Source organism: Panthera onca, chromosome C1 (assembly GCF_046562875.1).
Source record: "Panthera onca isolate mPanOnc1 chromosome C1, mPanOnc1 haplotype 2, whole genome shotgun sequence".
Lineage (NCBI taxonomy): Eukaryota > Metazoa > Chordata > Mammalia > Carnivora > Felidae > Panthera > Panthera onca.
The window spans coordinates 178,424,537-178,449,004 of NC_138346.1; the positions used below are offsets into that span (position 1 = coordinate 178,424,537).

At 53.2% G+C, this 24,468-nt stretch overlaps 1 protein-coding gene across 2 annotated transcripts in view; it reads left to right on the forward strand.

The window, feature by feature from the left end:
• GLIS1 (GLIS family zinc finger 1) overlaps window positions 1-9,445 on the forward strand; it is a 228,921-nt gene extending 219,476 nt beyond the window's left edge. For both annotated transcript variants that reach the window (XM_060624603.3, XM_060624605.3), the window contains exons 8-11: window positions 616-772; window positions 5,653-5,831; window positions 6,451-6,618; window positions 8,910-9,445. In XM_060624603.3, the coding sequence (XP_060480586.2) occupies window positions 616-772; window positions 5,653-5,831; window positions 6,451-6,618; window positions 8,910-9,067 (662 nt within the window). In that variant the 3' untranslated portion in view covers window positions 9,068-9,445. The remainder of the gene's footprint in view (window positions 1-615; window positions 773-5,652; window positions 5,832-6,450; window positions 6,619-8,909) is intronic.
• The last annotated feature ends 15,023 nt before the right edge of the window (window positions 9,446-24,468 follow it).

The following is a 24,468-nucleotide window of genomic DNA, read 5'->3' on the forward strand; positions in this document are numbered from 1 at the left end:
TGCCATCTAGCTAGCACAGCCATCCTCTATTTGGGGTCCTTCACAGTGGACATCCAGGCTGTGCTTGCACATCTCTGGGGATGGGTAGTTCATTTCCTCCAAAGGCGGCCCATCACCCTCCAGCGGCTCTGCCCGTGAGAAGCCATGGCCAAGCCCTGAGTTCCTCTCAAGCTTCTCTCCATTCCAGGACCCATGTCTGCCTCTGGGGCTGCACAGAGCAAACCTCTTCTTTCTCAGAACAGCCCCAGAGACTTGAGGCAGCTTGCTCCATACAACCCTCCTCCCCCAAACACACACGTGTGGGCACACACACGCGCACACGTGCACACGCACACAGCCTGACCACCTAATGCCTCTGACAGCCCCTGGTAGTCCACCACCTATCCTGCTTTCAGGGTAGGCCTCAGTCCCACATGCAACCCTTCAGCCAGGGTATGAACCGCAGCGTGGAGCCATCGTCTCCCCATTTGGGCCCCTAACCTTCTGTTAATACAACCTTGATGGTTTCCTTTTGTGTCTTTCTCTTTCTGTCAGCAGGCACACAGCTCCGGGGTCATTCACAGCCACCGCTCGGGAGTGGCCGAAGCCCAGTGATGTTTGTTTGCTTTCCTGCAGGCGTATATCCTGGCTCCATCACCCCCCATAATGGGCTCGCATCAGGCATCCTGCCCCCCATGCACGATGTCCCTTCCAGGCACCACCCACTGGACGCCACCACGAGTTCCCACCACCATCTGTCCCCCCTGCCCGCGGCCGAGAGCACCAGGGATGGGTATGTACAGCCAGCCAATCCTCCTCCGGCATAGCAAGCAGGCACCTGCGTGGGACGAGGGCGAGGACAGGCATCCCACGCGCTAGGGGGTCGCTACTGACCACGAAAGTAGCCAGCATTTATGCGGCACATACTGTATACCGCACCCTGTACCAAACACCTCCCGGGCATCATCTCATTGGCAACTCACGGCGACCCTAGCAGGTAGATGGTATTGGCATCTGAACTTTGTGCCGCCTCCCCTCGTGTGCGCCTCCCCTGTGAGCGCAGCCGTGGGAAGACGCTGTGCACCCGCACCGCATTCCGGACTGCCGTACCAGGCCTCCTTGGGAGTCTCACCCTGGCTTCTCTTCGGCTCAGACCATGCGTTTGGTGAGCAGACTGCCCGCTGCCCACACCAGAGGTGCTCATCCTGCCCTCACCCCCACTTCTGGCCGCTGCAGCCGTGATCATGGTTCAGCCTGCCGGGCTGTCCCGGGGCCCTTGCTGTAGGATCACTGCAGAGAGGAGTAGCCTTTTCTGTATTCAATGTGGTTCCCATTGTGGCCGCTTAATTGGCTGGAAATGGTAAATGTGCTAATTGCTGGTCCCTAATGCTGCCAGAATCTGTTTTCCTTGCAGATGGGCAGAGGGAGGTCACATAGCCCCACCGCCTGCCTTGCCTGCCACTTTCACTTATCGCTAGCAGGACTTGATCAGACTTGGCCCCCAAGGCCTGACCTCAGTACCTGCCTCCTCCTCTGCCCTTCCTCCCTAAGGCCACAGCCTTAGCCTTGGCATTGGCCTGCCTGTGCCTGGGACCAGCCCGGCTTCATCACCAAGTTTGTGGCCCAGGGCTCCGAACTAGGCTCCTTCTGCTACTCACTCATCCATTCATTCGGTGTCCGGTTCCTGCGTCCTTGGTGTGGGCAGGCCCTGGGCCCGGTGCTGGAGCCGCCGATGAGCCCAGTCCTGGAGGAGCTCACCATGAGGAGGGGAGATGGAGCCGCAGGGATTGACCACGCAGGACAAGTGCTCTGAGGGAAGAAGCAGAAGGGGCTGTGGAAGCCCAGAGGAGAACCCAGTGAGCTGGAGGATGTCAGGGAAGGCTTCCTGGAGGTGATGCTAAGCCGGGCCTCCGAGGTTAAGTAGGAGTTGACCGAGTGGAGAGATTGGGAGGGACTAGCAGCGAGAGTGTAGACATGGTGAGAGCTTGGCGTGTTCTGGGAAACATGAACCTTCGTGTGGGGTGACAAGCTCAGGAGGGAGGTTGCTAGGGCCAGATCACGAGGCCCGCGGCAGGAGTGTATCCGAAGGGTGCCGAGCAGAGATGTGGTCAGTCCGGGGAGGAGAGTGCAGCCTGCAGTGTGGGGCTGGTTGCCAGGGCAGGCATCAAATGTGGGTGGATGGCAGCCTGGGCCAGGGCTGGTGGGTGGGGAGGAGGAACACCAGGAGGCATTAGTGACAGAGCATAAGCAGGGCTGGGGAAACTCCCACTGGGCGGGGAGAGGAGGAGGGAGGAGCCACCAGAGATGAGCCCCTGGGGAGGCAGAAGTGCTGTTCACGGAGCAGGGAAAGTGGGAAGACTGTGAGTGGGGGGAGAGGCACGAAGAGGCTGCCTGATGGGGCTCAAAGGGGGGCCCAGAGAACCAGGCCTCCCTGAGCCTCAGTTTCTTCCTCTGTAAAATAGGTATTAAAATACCCTCCTCTAAGAAGGTGGTGAGGATCAGCCATGACTGAAATACACATGCCTGGCATTGTATGTGTCATCTGGGACAGGTTCCACGGACACTACCCACCTCCCCACCCACCGGCTCAGGCCACCTGCTCACCCACCAGCCGGCCCCAAAACATCTCCAACCAAGGAAAAATAAACCACACAGGCCTTTCCCTGCTCAGGCCCGTGCTCTCTGCTCTGCCTCATTCATCACCCGCCTGCCGCCTGCATAAGTGCCGGTCAAGAATTCCTGCAGCGAGAGGCAGAGTGATGACAAGACCAGGACAACCGGGCCCGCCATCCGCCTGCCCTTGCCTACGGGAGTGGGAGCGAGGGCTCGGGTCATCCCAACAGCCAGGCGCCTCAGCTCCTTGGGCTGGGCTGCAGGAGAGGAGGGCCCACAAGCCCGACACCAGGCCCAGGCCCGGGCCCGGCTTGAATGGGTTTCTTTTTTCAGCCCCTGAGAAGAGAGGCAAGACGGGGAAAAGGCCTTCAGCCTCCCCTTCCTGCCAAAGTCAACAGGGAAGGCCACTCGCGGCTCCCCGGTGGTTTGCTGGGACGTTTAAATAGCTTGACAGAATTATCTGATTCACTCAAAAATATGCTAAGAGGGCCTGACTTCATGACCAAATTTATTTACCCTGGCTCAGATTAGACGCCGAATAGGGCAGTTTTTTTTTTTTTTTCCCCAGCCCCATACGAGGTATGAAGCCCTCAGTCTGCCAAGCCAGTGAGGTTTTATATTAATTTTTATAGGTTCCAATTGAAGCAAAAATATTTGATTTAGGAATCATTTGCATGACTCAGAAGAGGAGCTCCAGATGATCTTTTTTTCCTTTTAAAGAGTTCAGGTAGAGCAGCGTAACCTCAGCCTTCACGTCTGCTGTGGAGAGTCGTGTTCTGTTTAATTTCACTGGCTGTGAAGGTGGCAAATGTGAATTTATGGCAGGTTTGAGACAGGAAAAACAAACTTTGAGAATGCGTGGTTTTTTTCCCCCTTCAGATCTGGTTCTCCTTAATTCTGCAATGCTGTTAATCTCTGGGTTTTGTAGCCGAGTGATTAAGAAACCCATTTGTTAGTATTTATCAGCTGTTTGCTGTGTGTCAGGCCCAGTGCTAAGCACAGAGTGCCTCAGAGGCAGAGACCTGGCCCTCCCCACGAGCTCCCAGGGGAGGGGACGATCAGGAAGTCGGGGAAGAGCTGTGTATGGGTGCCAGGATGGGGTGGGCGTAAGGCCAGTGGACCCCATGAAGAGGGCTTGAAGGAGGACCCACCCCCCTGGCCACGCCACGGCCCAGCCTCTCTGGCCTCAGCCAGAGAACTTGTTGTGAGGACACACAGCTTGTGCACAGCCCTCTACAGTTTACAGACTGCAGTGGTAGACCCTGTCCCACTTGACGGCCCTGTGAGAGAGGCCTAAAAATGTTAATGATGACGATAACGAGAATTTATGGAGCTTCGATGAGGATTCAGTTCATTAACTTGAGGTTGAGGGGTACCTAGAGTGTGTTAGATGTTGGGCTGGGGACTAGGGACCCAGGCCTAAGGCCCTCCCTCTGTCTTCAGCACGCTCACAGTGGTGGGGTTCCAGACATATGAATGATGGCAGTGCAGCCAAGGGGCAGAAACGGCAGGATGCCCAGGCTGGAGGGAGCAGATGGGGACCCAGCAGAGTTACAGACGTGGAGCCCACTGGCCTCTCCCCAAATCTTTCTCTGTTTCAGAGAAAGGCACTGATCTGTCCCTTTAACCCATCATGTTTTAGAGGGTAGGCAAGGGTAATATTCCTGGCCTGAAAAGGTCACCTACAGCTGTGACATTGAATTTATACTATATTTTAATGTGGATGGTCCAAAATCCCAAATGCCAACAAGAAGATGGACTCTTTGAGCTACCCCCCACCCTTTCTGCAATGCATGTAAGTGCTTTGTAGGCTAGGAGCCTTCAGCCTGGTCCCAAGAGCCCCTAAGTCCATCCGACCTCAGGGCCATGTTGGTTCCTGTGAACAGACTCCAGAGGCTTAGGTGGCAGCGTGAGGAAGGAACCTAGTTCACAGTGATATGCAGTCCAGTTAGATGACCCACATGGGCTCAGCTGGGTTCAAGGTAACTAAACAGCTCTACACTACTACAGCCGTGTTTCAGAACATGAGCTTCCAGAGAGCCCAGACTTGGGCCTGTACCACCTCAGGCTCTGTATGAATGGAGGTGGTGAGCCCCCCATCACAGGATGTATGCAAGTGGAGGGGAGATGTCCAGGGATGGAGACAGAAGGCCCCTGAAGGCACACTGTGCAGGGGAATAAAGCCCAACTTGGACATCAGACCTATCTTCTAGTTTTCTTTCCCACATCTTTAGAATAACGATGACGATTCGTGGAGTGGCTGAGAATACCTCTGATGTCATCTTGGGTACTTTGTCTATTTTGATTTATTTAGTTTTACCCTTGTCATAACCTGTGAGGTCAGTGCTGTGTGGCCAGGAGTTGGTGAGCAGCCTCTCTTAACCTTGGTTTTTTGATCTGTGAGGCGGACACAAGAACTTCTCTCATGGGGCCTGAGGCGAGACAGAGGCTCAATAAGTGGGGACTGGAAGTGCCATGGAATGTTCTCCTGCTAAGGAAGCACGAGAGCTTTCAGTGCACCTGCTCCTGGGCTTGTCCTCCAGAGGCGGCCGGAGCGGCAAGCACAGAGGGAGAGTGTCAGGATCCAGTGGGGGAGGCTGGTGGTTAGCCCTGGGTGATAAGAGTAGTAAGTGCACCAGGGGGAGACACAGCCACACTGTGAGGAAACCAAGGCTTTAAGAGACATTAAGCAACTTGCCCAAAGTCACATGGCCAGTGAGAGCAGATGGGTAGAAAACAGTTTTGTCGACTCCAAGGCCCATGTTTATAACCAGTGTTCCTTGCTGATTTCCAGTCCTAAATGCCAGATAGAAGTTCTTTACTGATTCCTTTGGATTCTGAAGCTCAGAGGACTTTAACATTTAATTCCAGTTTGAACAAACTCAGAAGTAAAAGCTTCCTCTTCTAACTGCACTGTCTTAAGTCAGAGCGGAGCAGGTAGTGAGCTCAGCGTTGCTAGAGGGAAGCAAGCAGCAGCAGCCATGCCTCTGGCCCCCACTCCCCACCCCACACACTGCCCCCAGAGCCTCTCCTGCTGATGGCCATCTCTGTTCTCTCCAGGTTGGGACCCGGCCTCCTCTCACCTATGGTCAGCCCACTGAAGGGGCTTGGGCCACCACCATTGCCACCATCCTCCCAGAGCCATTCTCCAGGGGGCCAGCCCTTCCCCACACTCCCCAGCAAGCCACCCTACCCGCCTTTCCAGAGCCCTCCACCCCCGCCTCTGCCCAGTCCCCAAGGTAAGCTCTGGCTGAGGGCCTCTCCATATACCTCCACTGACTCCTCCAGTGTCCAGGAGGAACAAGGCACTGACCTAGGGCAGGGAGGTGGGGACTCGGAATGACGGAGGGCACTGAGGGCCACCGTGAGAGAAACCAGGAGTCGGGTGACCCGACATACCTTGTCCGGGGCACTTCCTGGAGGAAATTCCACCTGAGGGGTGAGGAAGCGTTTGTCCCATTGACAAGGCATTGCAGGGCTCTCCCAGCGGAGGGAACAGCATCTACACTGGCAGGGGGGTGGGTACAGCCTGCTGCTTGGAGGAGGTGAGTGAGCGGGCATCTCAGGAGGTGGGGATGGAGGGCCAACGGTCCCCTCCCTCAGAGCACTATGTCAGCCACAAAGTCCAGCGCAGCCACGTGAGGCCGCCTCGCCCTACCCCCTCCGGTGCCAGACAGAGCTGGGAAAGGGGCCCAGGACCCCTGGCACCTTCTCCACCCTGGGGCTCTCTTCTCTGCTTTGCACCCACCGTGCCTGGACAGGACAATGCGGGAGGCTGGACAGTGCAGCGGGATGGTCCCCTCTCTGCCCTGGGCGGTTTTCCTTTGTTAACGCATCCCCTGCCGCCTCCCTTTGCAGGGTACCAGGGCAGCTTCCACTCCATCCAAAGTTGCTTCCCCTATGGTGACTGCTACCGGACGGCCGAGCCAGCAGCCAGTGGGGACAGTCTGGCCGGGGAAGCCCACGGCTTCAACCCCCTGCGGCCTAATGGCTACCACAGCCTCAGCGCACCTTTACCTGCCACAGGTGAGCCCCACTTGCACGCCTCTCTTCCCTGGCCACCTACCAAGGCCCAGCCCTGTGCTGGGTACTTGTGCACATTGTCCTGAAGCCTTGGGACAGCCCAGAGGGGCAGAGTCCTCTCCATTTTACAGAAAGGGAAATAAAGGCTCACACAGGTCCCAGGACCCCACAGAGTTGGGATTTGCACCCTGTCTACCTCCAATGTCAGTGTTTCTTCCACACTGTCACACAGCAGGTGTGTGATACGTGTCTGGACTCTGGCAGGTTTCTGAAGACAGAAGACTCAAACTGGGCGCTTGAAGGCTAGTTGAGGTTTCCCTTTAAATATTTAGTGAGCACAGAGTATGTACACAGTTGTGGACCCTGGGGAGACAGCAGGGAAAGAGACAAATACGGATCTCTCTTTAACAAATAAAGAAAATGAGGCCAGAGAGGCCACCCTACCGGGAAAGACAGGACCTAGAGGTTGTGCTTGTTCCTTGTGCTGCATCCGTGTCCCCTACAGGGCCCTGGGCCTTCCCCACATAATGCCCCCTGGCTGGGGTGGAGAAACCCAGTGAGAGGGAGGGCTTTGCACAGCCCAGGGTGGAATCAGGCTCAGACCAGCGGGGCCAGTGCTGATCAGAGCAGGGGCATCGGGTTGGGGGTGGGGGGCGGGGCGGCCAGACCCTCCCTGAGTTCCCCAAGCCCAGCTCCACCCCGAGTCAGCCTCCAGGCCTGGGTCCAGCTGGAAGTTATAAGTTCTGGGCAGGCTGGGGGCCCCAGACAAAGGGGAGCCTGAGACCCTGTGCCAGAGGCCCCTTGGGCAGCTCTGGGTGTGTGCAGCCGGGGATCGAGGATTAAGGACATAGGGACAGTAATGAGGCCACAGACAAGCCTGCAGAAACCTGTGGGTCCATCTGCGTGAGGGTCCATGTGTTCCTGTTCACACACAGGTCCTCACGTCCACGTACGTCTTCTTTTGTCACGTGTTTGTGGTCCCGTCTGTGTGGACACATTGTGTGTTATCCATCCCATGACCCGTGTGCACAGACTGTGTTCAACCGTGGTGTAGGTGTGTCTGTAGGTGGACGCGGGTCACATACATGCACCATAGGCAGATGTGTGCCGATCACAGGGTGTGTGCGGGTGGGTGGGGCGTGTTCCGCGTGTGCACATGCGTGGGTTGGTGTGCGATGAGGCCCTGGCTGCTGTTCCCGGCACTGCTGGCTCACCACCTCATCCTCCCCCTGCTCCATCCGGCCTGCGGCGAGCTTTCTTGGGGTTGAGCAGCAGAAATAGGTAACTCTGATGGGCAAGAGGCAGCTTCCATGCCCCCACAACAGGGTAGTGGATTCTTCCGGCCTCCCGTCTCCCCTGCTATCTGGGTGGCAGCCCGGTGTTCAGTGCCCGTCCCAGGCCCCGTGCATCTGCCTGTATGTCCTCTGCCAAGCTGAGAATAGACACGCGGGATTGATCCAGACTGATAGGGTGGGGCTGTGGGGCCTCGGGGTAGTAGTTCGTCGTGATCCCACTGCACAGATGGGAAGACTGAGGCCTGCCTGTCATGGGCTACGCGGATTTGTGACAGCAACTCAGGGACAGAGCCCTTAGGGCAGGGACTGGATAAGACAACCTCTCCAGGCCCCTCCAGGGTAAGGGCCTCTGAGCAGCGGAGCATGTCCAATGGAAGAACCAGGTGTCTCAGGGCCAAATGGATCTGGGTTCAAATCCCAGTTCCCCCACTTACTGGCAATAGGACCTCAGGCAAGTGTCTTGGCCTCTCTCAACCCATCTTCTCAGTTATAATATAGAATAATGACTCCTACCTCACAGGATTGTTGTGACTGAAGGGAGGTAAGACTTCAGTGAAACCTGGGTAAGAGCCCAGTCAGTGCTGGTCCCTTCTTTGGGTTTCTCCTGTCTGGTGGGGTGAAGGAACCTGAAAGGGTGGGGGATGCGCTGTGCTGCTCTGCCAGGAGGGGCCCAGCCCCCGAGGACAAGAGCTGTGATAGCCCATCCCACCCTCCCCCACATTCGGCCCTACAGTCCAGCGCTGGGTGACGGACTGCTCCAAGCCAGCCAGCTGTCTGTCCAGCTTGCCCGGGTCCCTTGGCAGTGCAAGGCCTGGAGCACCTCCTCCCACCCAGCAGCTCCCCTGTCCGGAAGAGCAGAGGCTCTGAGCAGGCCCCACTGAAGGGATACTGTGTGAAGGGACCCTGGACAGGAAGGTGGGGTCAGGGGGCTGGGAGACAATGACAAAGCATAGCCCTTGCATCCTCCAGCCCGGACCCTGTTCCCTCCCACACCCACAGGCTACGAGGCCCTGGCCGAAGCCCCATGCCCCACAGCATTGCCACCACAGTCATCTGAAGACATTGTGTCCAGTGGCCCCGAGGACTGCGGCTTCTTCCCCAATGGGGCCTTTGACCACTGCCTGAGTCACATCCCGTCCATCTACGCAGACACCTGAAGGAAGGCCCAGCCTGCACCTGTCCTCCCTCCATCGCAGACACTACCTTGCCCACTCGCCATCTGTCCCCACCCTCTGTGCACCCAGCCTGAGCCGCCAGGCCAAGGCTCCCCACAAACTCAGGGTGCTGGGTCTGCGGCGGCTGCCCTGCGCTGGCCAGGGACAATCGCCTGAGCCCGAGCTGGGTGCTCAGAGGTACCCATCAGGATCCGTGACCCCCCGACATTCCCTTGACTGTGCCTTCCTTTTTTTCCTCCCCAATGGTTTTGAAATCACAGACCTCGTGTATATAAAATGTACAGAACTTGTTTTCCATTCCCCTTCCAGTTTTATATTTTGGGTTTTACAAGAAAAACATTAAAAACTGGAAACGAGTCATGGGGGCCTAGTTTTGCCTGTGAGCCAGCAGAGTAGAGGCCGAGACCAGCCGCGTGGCGGAGGGATGTGTAACAGAGCCGGTGTGCGAGGCTCGGAAACCAGCCCAGGCCCTGGATTCCGTCAGCGGGGATGGGCGCCCACCTCACGCGGCCCCCACCATGTGCTAGTCCCAGGACCGCGCCGCAAGGCAGGTGAGCCGACCAAGGCTAGGGCTAAAACTGGAGCCCGGATCACCTGACTAGACCTTTGTTCTCTGCACTGACTTCTCAGCTGGCGGAAGAACGCACTTAAATTCTGGCCCGCGGTTGGGCCAGGCTGCAGACAGCATCCCAGGTACACAGAGGTCCACCCCGCACCGAGAGGTCTGGGAGGGGGGAGAGGAAACCACTTCTGAGGGCACCAGGGCTCACCCCCTGCCCGTCTCCCTCCCCATCATCCAGGCCTGTGCAGATGGCCTGGACGCTGTCCTGCATCTCACCGTGTCCCCCTGAAGGTCACCTGGTAAAAGAAAAGTCCTCCAGGAAAATTTCTGCCTCGTCGCCGCCGAAGTGAAATGAAACAAGGGAAGTCACGTGTACTGCATGCCTACTGCGTGCCGGGCCCTCCTCCTCCAGCAGCTCTACGAGGATCTTCCTAGCCCCTTTAGCTGCGGGCGAGCAGTCAGGATTCAGAGCCAGGTCAAAGGAACACCTCTGTGTTCCCTGTGGCTGGGTTAGGTAGGCAAACCAGATGGAAAGATCTAGCCAATCCCTCTTTACATAGTGCGAAACTGGGGTTCAGAGAAGCCACCCAGTCAAGTGGTGACAGAACCAAGACTGCACCCTGTGTGTGTGCCTGCTCTCTCCCCGCGACCGAGGGAGGCCGCGAGTGCTACTCCGTGTCTAGGGCTGACCTGTCAGCCCTTCCCTCTGGCTCCCAGCTGGCTCCAGCCAATGAGGAGCCCAGCTTGGGGTGCGGGCAGAGAGCAAGAGTCCCTGGGCAGGCCCCATTCTCACTCAAGGTCCCGGCTCCAGTCAGATGGCCCTCTCCACACTGCAGGTCACCGCAGCGGCCCCCTGTCCTCCCTCTTCAGGCATGGGCTGGGGCTGGAGCTGCTCCCACTCTTAGGAGAGTCAGACCCCGCACTGTCCCTCATTTGCCTGCCACTGGCCCCCACCGTTGTACGGAGTCCTCTCCTTAAACCCTCCTCAACCGCCCCACTCAGAGGGCCGTCTGTTTCCTGCCAGGGCCTGACGGTTATCCCACTTTACAGATGCAGAGACTGAGGGACCGTGAAGGGAAGTAACGTGTCCGTGCCGCACAGCCAGCGGGTGGGAGAGCAGGGATTCACACCTGGGGATCGGGCTCCGGAGCACATGCTCTCACCCACCGCACTTCCTACCCTGGAGGACTCTGGGCACCTGGCTCCCACCTCTGGCTCCCAGAGCAGGCCAAGTCCAGGCCCGCAGTGGGGAGATTCTGATCTCGTGTCACACAGCATCCCTAATGTCATCAGGGATGAGGACCCAGGACTCCTGACTCCCAGGCTCCCCTGGCCCCCTCGTCCCATCCTCCACTGGTTTTATGGAACTAATTAGGTCGTGGCAAAATTCCTTTAACAGGGATGCTCAGGAATCAATACTGCATGTCATTGTAAGCACTTAATCCACTCCAGATAAGCAGAATTAAGCTGTACAATGAGGACATATTTCTATTAATAATGAAAGGGCTGAGCCGTGAGCAGGAGAACACACAGGGAGCCAGCAGTTGGATCCCATTTAGTTTCTGAGAGACAGAGAGAGGGAGAAAGGGGGACAAAGGCAAAGACAAACAAAAGAGAAAAAGACAAGTGAGCTGGAGACAAAGGCTCGGCACACAGTAGGGATTCAGTAATAGCAGCTTTTATCATGCCCCTGAGCTGTAAATGTGACTATTCCCTTCCCCTGCTGGGGTCTCCTCTGAGCCTCCGCTCCTCCTCTTGGCGCCAGGAGGCCTTCCTCCCAGACGCCTGCAGGTCTCCATCCTGGTCGAGTGGGCACAGTAGCCGGTGGGCCCCTGGGGCAGGACCCGCCGAGAGACTGGATCCGAGCTCCCTTCCCAGCCATGCTTGCTTCGTCCCTTGTTTAGAAAGCACTGACCACCGAGGCCCCTCCTGAGCTCTGCCCGAGTGCCAGGGACTGTGGCCAGGAGTGCGGTGCCGTCACAGGGCGGGGTGATTACTGCCAACCTTCACACAAGGGGCGTTGGGTCAGGTGGCACTTCTTACCTGGAGAGGCCCCGGGGGATGGGCCAAGGCTTTGGGCACTGCAGGGTCTGTAGGGCAGTGGAGCTAAGTCTGCCCGAGAGCCCCTAAAGGGGGACCCAGGGTACCGGCATGGTGCCCAGCCCTGCCAGGGGACCACACTGCCCTTCCAGCCCAGCCACTCCAGGCGGCCCCTGCCGCCCTGCCCTCCATCCAGTCCAGGCTCATATTGGCCTGCCCCCCACCTGCCCTGTCCCCATCTCCATCAGAGGCCCTCTGTCTTCCATCTCCCCCTGTCCTGTCTTGCGTCCCCTGTCCCTCTGTCTTCTGTCCCCCTGTCCCTCTGTCTTCTATTGCCTGTTCCTCTGTCTTCCATTCCTCCCTGTTCCTCTCTGCTTCCCCCTCACTGCTACCCCTGGTCCCCTAGCAGCTCTCTGCCCCTCCAGCCCTCCCTCTGTCTCCCCATCTCTGCTGTGCCCTTTTGTCCCCCTCCCAATTCTCTCCTTCCCCCCTTCCTCTGCCCCTCCAAGTTCACTCCTTGTGTCTCTTTTTCTTCTGTTTGTCTTTCCCTTGCCCTCTTTAAACTGCAGGTCTGTCTTCTGTGCCCCTATTCTCCTTGCCTTGTCCCCCTCCTCACTGGCTCTTGCCTCATTGTCTGGGGCCTAAGGCAACATAGAGCCTTAGTGGTTACAAGGAGGGGAGGCCAAAAAGGGGAAGAGTGCTGGTGAGACAGGCCTTTGGGGCAGGGGTCTGTGGTCACTTGACCCCCTCCTCAGCCACCTGCCAGGGGTCTCTGGGGAGAGTGGGTCTCAAGACCTCCCCTTCTGCCTTTCATGACCAGGCCCAGTGTCCCCTGATGCTGGGCACAGAGATTCCCCATTCCTGGATCTGCCTGGACTCCCTCTGCCTCCAGAGTCTCTGTTGCTGCTGGCCGTCGGGGTCCCCCATGACCCAGACCATCAGAGCTAAGAAGCCCACTGAGGCCACCGGCACCGCCCCCTCTCACTCCATGGATGGAGAAACCCAGGGGACATGGAGAATGGGACACCAAGCAAGGGGGGAGTTGGGGTTGCTATGCCCGCTTTATCCCTCAGGACGCCCTCCGCCCGCTGCTGTGAAGGGAGCGGGCAGGGGGAGCTCCCCCTGGACCATGGGCCCCGGGAGGTGGATCCTGCTCTGCCCTCCTCACCGCTGACTGCCCAGCCCGCACAGCACATAGTAGGTGCTCCGTACTTGTTTGTTGAATACATCAGTGGAGCATGAGAGCCAGGAGCAAGGGAACCAGGGCCCATCTGCACAGAACCTTGTGCAGATTAGGGCCACAACAATCATTTTTGAACTCCCCACCCCGTCCAACCCCTTGTTTTCCAAGCAAAGTGACACAACCAAAGTTACAGAGCAGGTCAGTGACCCACAGGGGACAACCCAAGCTCCCTGGTCCCCAGCCTACACTGTGTCCACCACCTCCTGTCAGTCAGCCTGAAAAATGACAGCATCCGTGCTTTATGGCTCCGAGAGAACCTACGTGACATCATCATGACACTCCACAAGGTATGTGCGATTAAGCCCATTTTGCAGAGGAAAGAACTGAGGCCACCAAGAGAGTGAGGGCAGAACTGGAATTCCAGACCAGGTCTGTGGCACCAGCGCCCGGCCCACCCTCCCCTGCTGACTGGGGTCCAGGGGAGCAGCCCGAGGAGTTTTGGCGCACTCCCTTCTCCCCCGTCCGGGGGGAATCATTAGGCTTTTACAAGTCCTGATTTATATACTCGCCTGGGCCGTCAGCCCTGCCAGGGATTTATAGGTTTCTCAGTGATCGTGTCTCTGAAGGGAAACGCCATCGGAACGTGAACCAGGAAGGAAAGGCCCGCTCTCATCAGCCCTGCGGCTCTGGAGCCAAAACTCAATTTATTCCCAGGGGCCCCAGGCCTGTGGTGCAGCAGGCCGAGCAGAAGGCCTGTCAAGGGGCTGGTGAGGAATCAGGCCTCCAGGAAGCCACGTGCCAGGCTTTACCACCCAGGAGTTGTGTCCCAGTCTCTGCAGGAGGGAGGGAGCTGCTTGAGCTCCCACAGGGCCAGGGAGCGGGGGACACGGTGGTGGATTTGGTCCAGTGGGTGATTTTAGGGCAGAGCAAAGAACTGGGGCAACCAGGCTTCAGCATAATTTGGAAGAGAGTGCATGGAGGGGATAGAAACAGGCTTTGCCTCGAGTTGACAATGCTAAAGCTGGAGGACGGGCCCATGATACTATTTTCTGTGGCTCGTTATATTATATCCTCTGTACTTTCAAGTATGTTTGAAATCTTCCAGAAAAAAAGCCGACCCAGCCCCAGTGTGGCCAGGCCGGGGTTTTCTTGCTTGTCTGGCAGCCTAGATGGGTACAGGAGGCAAGTTCAGGCTAGCGCTCTGGAGGACGGTCTGGGGCCCAAATTCACCTTTGCCGTAGGACTGTCTTGTCACAGCAGGACCTATGTTGGAGGCCTTATGTCCCCAGGGCCCAACACAGGGCCTGGAATGCAGTTGGTTCTTTGGGTTAATTTGCCAGTGACAAATAAAAGTCTGTGCAGAACAAGGGCCAGGACAGGGAGAAGTCTGCTCACCTCACACCTGAAGGTGGCTGCAGAGTACGGGAGACTCGGGGGCGAGGTGAGGTGGGGGGGACCTTGAACACAACCCCAGAGCTCAGCAGAATGCCCTGAAGAGAGGGTGCTGACAGTACTGGGAGACCCCCAAGTAGGCTGGGACCCCAGGGAGTGGGGCTGAGGGGCAAATTTCAGATTTCTAAAAGGCAAAGCCCTCTAAAGTAGAATGGACTACTTTGGGATGAAGCGAGCTCCCCATCCCTGGGGGTGTGCAAGCAAGAGTGGGCAGGATGCTATGAAGCAGTCCTGCCCCTGGGTCAAGGGCTGGGCTGCACAACCTCCAAAGGCTTCTCAGGCCCAAGCTGAGACAGCAGCTGTCTCATGCCCACACAGGCAGCAGTGGGGCCCGCCATGCCGGCATCGTTCCTGAGACTGGACATAGGGCAGAGCGTGTCCAGGTGATTAATTGCACGTTTGCAGGGAAAGCAGGTGGCCAAGGCTTGGGTTACTGCCTAAATATTTTCTCAGAGGTTCAGGGCTGGCAGACCTCACACCCAGGCAGCTCAGGACAGCAGGAAGGGGCAGCCATGATGGGAGCCTCTGTTCTCATGTTTCCCCAACAAGGAGCCCATGCGTTAGGAAACTAAACCTTGTCTGGAGACTGCAGGGGAAGAGCGGTGTTGATGTAGGGCTGCAGGCTGGAGCACGTGAGCTTCTGTCGGTCTTTGGAGTCTGGAAGGCGGCCAGTCCACAGGTGGGACAGCATCTCACCGGCATTTCTCCTCACAGATGGGGAAACCGAGGCTCAAGAGGTCAGACTGGCCCCAAAGGGTGGGGGCAGCGAGGGACGGTGGTTATTTACAAGAGAAGAAATTAAGTCGCAGAGAAGGAAAGGCTGTGCCCCAGACAGCTTACCCATCTGCAGGATGAGTAGCTAAAGCAGAACCATCTTTTTACTGCCGGTGACTACACATTAGAATCATCTGGGAGTTTCCACACCTCCACACGCAGATCCTGCCTCTGAGCAATGGAATCAGCTCTCTGAGGGAGGGCAGGACTCCCCGGCAGGTGCCCAGGGAGGGCTGGGAGCATTGACTGGTTCAGAGGCTCCACCTGCTACAGGCCAGGCAATGTCAGTGCTCTACACGTGCTAATCATTTAACCCTTACACAGCCCTGCAGGGAGGGTCTTGTTACCGTCCCCATTTTACAGATGAGAAAACTGACGGCCAGAGAGGTGGCCAGCCTCACACACTGCCCAGCCAGGCTTCGGACTCCTGTCCTCCCGACTGCAAAACCCTGCCCTTGGCCAACCTCTGAGCCCCAGCACTTTGCTGTCCCTAGACTCCCGACAGTGCACTGGGATGCCAAGTGGTGACAAGTTCCCAGAATCGGGCGACAAGTTCCCAGTTACGACCTGGGGGATCAAGAGCTCTAGTGGAACGGGAGCCACGGCCTTGTGGGCCGTGCAGGGCTGTGCCCAGGCAAGCTGGTGTTTTCACCCAAGTTTGGCACTTTGCCCTCACCTGAGGTTTCCTCCGTGTCGGTCATGCCACCGCCAGACAGTGAGCAACTTGAGGCCACACCTGGAGGGGGAGTGGAGTCTGATCACCCAGAAAAGAAGGGCAGGGGGGATCAGGTCTTCTGCTAGGAAGCAAAGAGGGTGAAGTCACTAAGTCCTGCACCAGGTGTGTGCCAGGCCAAGCAAGACGCTGGGTGTTGTGCAGCCATCTCCATGGAGATCGGCTTTACTAGGTGGTTCCGTGCCCCAGAGAGGTCTGGAATGTGACAGGCAGATGCCTCTCGATTTTTATTGATGGAGAAACTGAGGCTCAGGAAGCTTGTAGCTCTCAAAAGATGGTGAGGCCCAGAGTGCTGCCAGCAGGGATTCCGTTGTCTCCAGATTTGCTCAGAATTGTAGACAGGTCCCCTCGCTGAGTCTGTGGTTCTGCTCTGTAAGGTGAGACAATGGCCCTCCCTCAGGAGGCAGATTTTAAATGGGACAATACTGTCACATAGTAGGTGCTCGAGAAATATAACCATGGTGCTTCCGTTTTAGGACTGCCCGTTAAGACAAACGCCCCAAGTATTTTCCCCATAATTCTAAACCAAGCTTCATGTTGCAAGTAGGGAAACTGAGGCCCAGGAAGATGGTCTGCTTGGCTGGGGACATGTGGCGATTTGGCAATGGATCTGATCTCAGGATTCCCAGGGCAGTGCTCACAACATCCCATGCTATCTTGGGCAAAGGCCTCGCGGGTCAGAACACCCCAGCCTGTCTAGTCAGGTCCTGCAACCTTGATTCAAATTCTGACTCTGCAGCCTTACGCAAGTCACATGTTCTCTCTGGGCCTCCGTGCCCTCACCTGAGAAATGGAAAACCATGGTCACACATAGGGCTGTACTGAGGACGAGATAAGAAACCAGATGTGGTAGCATCTGGTGACCATGAAGAACCACAGTATTGGGGGGAAGGGAGGTGGCCTTCATTTATCAATTCAGCAAGTGAGTAATTCATTCTACCTCACTTTGTTCTAAAGAAGAATTTGAGGCTTCTTCAAGAATTCATCTACCTGTCCAACAAGGGTAGGCTTCTCTAAACGTGTTTCAGGGCCCAGCACCCAGAAGTGCCCCCAACATGACCTGCCTTCTCGTAGCTTGCGAATCTCTGCCTTCTCTCTCAATTTCTCTCTGTGCATTTAATGTGCTCTTGAAATAGACTTTCCTCCATGGAGCCCTCTTGATGGCCATTTGGACATATGCCCAGAAATGGGCACTGCTTTTACCATCTCCCTGCATAGGCTGATAATTGGGGAGGGAAAAACCATGCCATTGCAGGAACAGATAGAATGTGAACCTGCCCACTGACAGGCCAGGGCTGTCTAAAAGCAAAGCCGTCGCTCCAAGGTCAAGACGTCTTCTACAGTCCGTGCCACCTACTCCCTCCCATTGGCCGAGAAAGTGCCTGCCTCGGTCTCGATAACTTCCAAGACTTGCTCGTTGGAACCGTTTATTAAGTGCCTCTGTGTTCCAGCCACCTACCTATGTTAACTCATTCTCTCTTCAAACAACCTAGAGAGAAAGAAAGAGGAAATCCAGGCTCAGAGCACCAGACAGGCCCACTGGACCGTGAGACCCCTCTTCTTTTTACCAGGACAAGCTGCCTCTCTGAATCCTACTTCCTCCAAACTGACCTTCATTGTTTCGTCCAGTTCTGCAGCTACGACCACCAGAGCATAGTCAGTGCTCAGCAATCCACTTGGATGGTGTGCAAGGTCTCAGGATGAGCTCATAGGGTCACAGGCTCGGGACCAGGAGAGGCAGGGAGGAGTGGGGCCTGCCCAGGCCACTCAGCAAGTGGAAGAGGGGTAGAGGCTGGATTCACAGGTCTCCAGACGCCTAGCCGGGGCCCCAGGACTCCCACGGCCCCACCCAGCTGGTTAGCCTTTCCCTAACTTTTTTTTGAGGTATCTTATCTCCCAATGACAGGGAGTTGCTCTAGGTCAAGTTACCCAAGTCTCCCATCCACACAACACAGCACTCAGTATGTCACACGGCGTAGATGCCAACAGGTTGGCTGGAGACTCCCACACAGCTGTCATCTCCTGTCTGCCCACCCCCGCCCTGGGAGATGGCCCCAACTCCCGAGTCTCCAGTCTCTAAGGTCCGTCTGTCAGCAAGGCCTAGAGTTGCACCCAGGCCATCTCAGAAAGGCCAATCCCCATTTTACAAAAAGGGTAGGTGGGAAAGTTGCCCCTGAGTGTAGAGCCCAGGTTGGGACACTTCTGTCACAAATCCTTTTCCTGAAGAGATCCAGCCCGGAGAGACTTTAGACTCAGCTGTTTCTCATTTCCCTCTTGCGTCCCTTGGCTCGTGCCGATCAATTCATCAAACTGTCTCCACGTCTTCTCTGAGCTGGGCACAGGAGAGTGGGATTCGTCAGTCTGGTCCCAGCCCTGGGCGGCCTCACAGTCCTGGGGAGAAGACAGGCTCATAAACAGCCCATTAGAGTCCTTGTCCCCGTGTGCGAACCAAGTGCTGTGCTCACACACTCCCACTGATAAGGTGCTTACTACCAATGAGGGGGTCTCTTTCATCTTTGTTCAGCTCCAACTGTGAGGAAATCCTTCCTTCAATATTTTGGGTACATTATACAGTGAAATAAGGCAGTACATGCGGTGTAAAAACAATTTCCTAAAAATATATACGCACCCAGAAGAAAGTTCAGACAAATGTACTTCCAAAGGTTAAGAGTGGTTTATCTTTGGAAGATGGGGTTGATGGTGACATTTATTGCTTCTTCATACTTACTCTTATTTTCCAAATTTACTCCAGCTTTTTTTTTTTCAGCCTTCATTTCCTAAGCTATAAAATAAGGACAAAAATGTCTACCTTCCTGGCAGCTATATAAATGGGATGAGACATCTGAAAGTGCTAGAGATAGAGTAAACATTTAAAAATAACACAGTAATAATACTAGCTACAGAATGCTAGAGTCCAAAAAAGGCTGCGGAAAATCTTAGCGACTCTAGGTCCCAATCCTCTCATTTTAAAGGAGAAGACACTGAGGCTTGGAACTATTGCTCGAGGGAGAAGGAGAAGGGGAGAGTGACCCTTTGACAGAGGCTGAGATAGGCTTCTTATTTTCCTTGCCTGGAACCCAGCAGGAGCCCGTGGAAGAAGTTGCTGTTCTAACGTCTTTTGTGCATCTGTCCAAAATCATTTTTAAACAAAATTGAAAAATTGTTATCAGAGACAAAGGGGTACATGTGATAAAAGAGTCAATCCATCAAGAAGATATAACAATTATAAACATATATGCTCTGAACAGCAGAGCCCAAAATACATGAAGCAAAACCTGACAGAATTAAAAAGAGAAATAAATTCAACAATAGGGGGAGACTTGACTACCTCACTTTCAATAATGGATAGAATTAGGCAGAAGATCAGCAAGGAAATAGAAGAATTGAAGAATACTATAAACCAGTAGACCTAACTGACTTCTACTGGATATTAGAGGTTCTAGCAAGGGCTATCGGGTGAAAAAATAAAAGGCATCCAGTTTAGAAAGGAAGTAAAACTACTTCTATTTGTAGATGACATGATTTTGTATATGGAAAATCCTAGGGAATCCACCATTAGAGCTAATAAATGAGTACAGCAACGTTGCAGGATACAAGACCAATGCACAGAAGTTCATTGAATTTCTATGCATTTGCAATAAATAATCCAAAGGTGAAATTAAGAAAAAAATGTCCAATAGCATTAAAAAGAGCGAACTGCTTAGTAGCAAATTTAACAAAAGGACAAAATGTGTATTCCGAAAACTACAAAACATTGTAGAAAGAAATGAAAGGAGACCTGAATAGATGGAAAGACAACCCATCATCATGGATCAAAAGACTGGATATTGTTAAGCGCAAGACTCCACAAGTTGATCTACAGATTCAACACAGTCCCCTTCAAAATCCCACCTGGGTTCTTTGCAGAAATTGACAGTCTGATTATAACACTCATGTTATCGTCCAGGAATCCGAAACAGCCAAAATCTTCTCAAAAAAAATAAGAACAAATTTGGAGGACTCACACATCCCAATTTCACAATTGACTACAAAGCTATATAGTAATTGAGGCAATGTGGTACTGACAGAGATACAGATCAATGGAATTAACTTGAGGGTTCAGAAACAGAGTTTCACATTTATGGTTAATTGATTTTGGGCAAGGATGCCAAGACAAATGAGGGAAGGGATAGTCCTTCCAATAAATGGTGCTGGGACAAATGGATATCTGCATGCAAAAGAATGAAGTTGGACCCCTATCTTACATCATAGACAAAAATTAACTTCAAATGAACCAAACATCTAAATGAAAGAATTAGAACTATACAACTCTAAGAAAAAATATGTATATCTTCATGAGCTTGTATCAGGCAATATTTTTTTAAATATGACAGTAAAAGCATAGCAACATAACACAACAAAGATAAATTACACTAAAGTTAAAAAATTTGTGCTTCAGGGGTGCCTGGGTAACTCAGTCAGTTGAAGGTCCAACTTCAGCTCAGGTCATGATCTCACAGTTCGTGGGTTAGAACCCCACGTAAGGCTTTGCATTGACAGCTCAGAGCTTTCTTCGTATTCTTTGTGTCCCTCTCTCTCTGCCTCTCCCCTTCTCTCTCTCTCTCTCTCTCTCTAAAATAAATAAACATTAAAAAAAATTTTTTTAATTGTGCTTCAAAGGATACAATTAAGTGGTGTCTGGGTGGCTCAGTAGGTTAAGTGTTCGACTCTTGATTTGGGCTCAAGTCACGATCTCATAGCTTTGAGATCGAGCCCCGCATCAGGCTCTGTGCTGGGTGTGAAGTGAAGCCTGCCTAAGTTCTTTCTCTCTCTCCTTCTGCCCCTCCCCTGCTCACGCACACTCTCAAAACAAAAACAAAAACAAAGGACACAATTAAGAAAATGAAAAGACAATCCATACAATGGGAGAAAAGACTTGCAATTTGTGTATCTGGTAAGGGTAAGGGACTTGTATCTAGAGTCTATAAAGAACTTTTACAGCTCAGTAAGAAACAGACAACCCAGTCAAAAAATGGGCAAAAGATCTGAAGCAACATTGCTCCAAAGAAGATTTACAAATGGAAACACACACACACACGCGCGCGTGCACACACACACGCACACACACGAAAAGGTGCTCCACATCATTAGCCACCAGGGAAATGCAAATCAAAACCACAGTGGGATACCACCTTACACTCACCAGGATGGCTCTGAAAAACAGTTTGGCAGCTCCTGAAAAAGTGAAACCTAGACTTAACATATCACCTAATCATTCCACTCTCAGGTGGAATAAAAACCCAAGGGAAATTAAAACCCAAGCCCACAAATGTACAAAATGGACAAAATCTCGTACGTGAGCGTTCACAGCAACATGACTCACGATGGCCGAAAAGTGGAAATGACTCAAATGCTCATCGTAAACATAAAACGTGGTATATCCATACAATGGAATATTATTCCGCAGTGGATAGAAATGGCGCATTAATATTGCCACCGTATGGGCAACCCTCGAAAACACGACGCGAAGTGAAATGAAGCCAGTCACAAAAGATCACGTGTTGTGTGATTCCATTTATACACAGTGTCCCAACTAGGCAACTATATAGCGGTAGAAAACAGATGCATGTTTGTCCCGGAATGTAAGCTTGAGAGGGAATGGGGAGTCATCACTAATGAGTATGGGGTTTCTTGTGGGGGTGATAAAAATGTTCTAAAATTGATTGTACTGACGGTTGCACACCCCTGAATGTGCTAAAAGTCAGCGAGGTGGGGCCCCTGGGTGGCTCAGTCGGTTAAGTATCTGACTTCGGCTCACATCATAATTGCACAGCTCCTGAGTTCAAACCCTGCCTTGGGCTCCACACTGCCAGTGCAGAGCCTGCTTGGGATTCTCCCTCTCTGCCTCTCTCTCTCTCCCTACCCCCCTCGTGCTTTCTCTCTCTCTCTCTCTCTCAAAATAAATAAATACATTTTAAAAAATAAAATAAAATAAAAATCAGTGAGTTTTACACTTCAAATGTTTATTTATTTTAGAGAGTGCAAGTGGAGGAGGGGCAAAGAGAGAGGGGGACAGAGGATCTGAAGCAGGCTCCACACTGTCAGCAGTGAGCCCAACGTGGGGCTCGAACTCACGAATTGCGAGATCATGACCTGAGCCCCTCAGACACTCAACCACCTGAGCCCCGCAGGCCCCCCAGTGAGCCATACACTATAAACGCGTGAATTGTATGATATGTAAATTATTATCTCAATAAAGCCATTATTTTTTTAAAAAGAGAGTGTGTGCTGAATTTCTTACAAACCTCTTAATGATGGCAAAGTCCATGCAGTCTAATAAGTGTCTTGGCAGCAGCAAATGACTAATTATGACTTTTCCCACTGGCACTGTGTTTCTCATCAGTATGGAACCCTTCCCTTGCTTGGCCAGCTGTCTCACCTCAGAGACAGAAAACTAACAGGTCCGGCACAAATTATTTTTAAAAAACAACTCTTGGGGCACCTGGGTGGCTCAGTCAGTCAAGCGGCTGACTTTGGCTCAGGTCATGATCTCACAAGTGTGGGTTCGAGCCCCGCGTAGGGCTCTGTGCTGATAGCTCAGAGCCTGGAGCCTGCTTCACATTCTGTGTCTCCCTCTCTCTTGCCCCTCCCCTGCTCACACTCTGCTCTCTCTCAATAATTAATTAATTAATTAATTAATTAAAAAATCTCTCCTATAGTGCAAAAAAAAAAAAAACAGAGGAATCACTAGGAAGGGTATACAAACCTTTTATACAAATCAAAATTATTATTATTATTAAATGTTTATTTATTTATTTTGAGAGAGAGAGCAAGGAGGAGAGGGGCAGAGAGAGAGAAGGAGAGAGAATCCCAAGCTGGGATTCAACCTCATGACCGTGAGATGATGACCTGAGCAGAAATCAAGAAATCGAGAGTCAGACGCCTAATTGACTGAGCCACCCAGGTGCCCCACAAATGAAAATTGTTAAAGGAAAAGGTTTTATTTCTAGAGAAACCACAAAGAAAGGCTGTGGAGAGGTGCTCCTATAGACACAAAGGATCATGGGAGGTGTGTTGAGGGCTTTCACCCCTGCCTTAGGAAGTAATCTTTATTCTTACAAGCAAGCTATCCCCCAATGTCTTTTGTTCCTATTCCAGGGGAACCACCTGTGCAAAGGTATGGAAGTGAGAGAGAGAATGTGGGGTGAGCAGAGTACTGGACATGGTTCAGTCCAGTGCAGTGGGGAGGGGTGGCGTGGGGGGGTAGGAGGCTGGAGAGGTCGGCAAACCAGGACCCTATCCAGGGCTCTGGCTCTGGCTGAGGAATTTGAATGGCTTCACTGGGTGACCTTGGGCAAGTCCCCCACCTCTCTGAGCCCAGTTTCACATGTATGATTTCCCTCCTAGGGGGTAGTAAGAATCCCATGAGACAATACATGGTCACATACTTCATAGTGCTCTTGGGATGGAGCAAGCTCTGGACAAACATTGGCTGTTATAATGACAATGACGTTTCTTTGGCACCTCTGATTGCCTGACACGAGCAAAGTCTAACTGAAATAATGGAGAGAAATTAGACATAAGTGTTGATCTCATCTCCTTCTAAAACGCCGTGAAGGTGACGGTACAGAAATCAAAAAGACCATGAGAATGGGAGAGTTGCCAGTGGAAGATGTGGCTGGTGGCGAGCAGAGCCCGAACCAGTGGGCCAGAAGCAGCTCCATGTCTGTGGGGGGAGCATTGCCAGACATGAGCAGGGCTGCCCACAGAGCCCCAGAATGGCTCAGGACTCACAGGCACCAGATACCGAGGAAGGGGGAAGGGGCAGGATTAAAAAGAAGGGGGCTGATGGCAAGTCAGTGTAGAAGCACTTAGACTCCCTGGTACCTCGTTTCCCAACTCGCGCAGCCACTCCCAGGAGACTGGGAGATGAAGGTCATTCTCCAGAGACCAAACCAGAGGGGATCCTGGCCCAGAAACACCCAAGCAGCCGCAGAAGACAGGAGGATGGAGAATCTTCTCTGGAGTAATTGGCCTCTGGAAATGGGCATTTGGAGCCCTCCTGAAAAAGCTGACTCACCACCAGTTCACCCCAGTGAAGCCCACAGCCAACAAGCCGTGCTCCTCCCCCACTGAAATCAGGTGCAGTTTCCTATCGGATTTTTAGTGCCTGCAAGAACACATGGGGGGAAACCCTGGAGGAAACAGAGTCAAGCAGGCAGAAGAGAAAAACAAATAAACCAACAAGATAACTGAAATCAAATCTTTGATAGACATTTTGAAAGGTAACATGAAGGAAATTGCTCAGAGAGTATGTAAAAACACATAGAAATCAAGAATAGGAAAAAATAAATAAATAAGAAGGATTGAGGGTCAACCCAAAGAGTCAATATCTGACTAATAAAGGTTCCAGAAAGAGAGAAATGAGAAAATGAAGAAAGTAATCAAAGAAACATAAGAAAAATTTCCAGAACAGAAGCATGTGAGTGGCAGCTTAAGGGGTTCACTGCATGCCCAATACAATGGATGAAAAAGCCCCTCACCAAGGCACATCATTTGAAAACTTCAGAAAACCAAAGATAAAGGACATAACCCTAAAAAGAGTAGATGGAGAAGAAACAGAAAGCCCCATACAAAGATAAGGAATCAGAATGTCATGG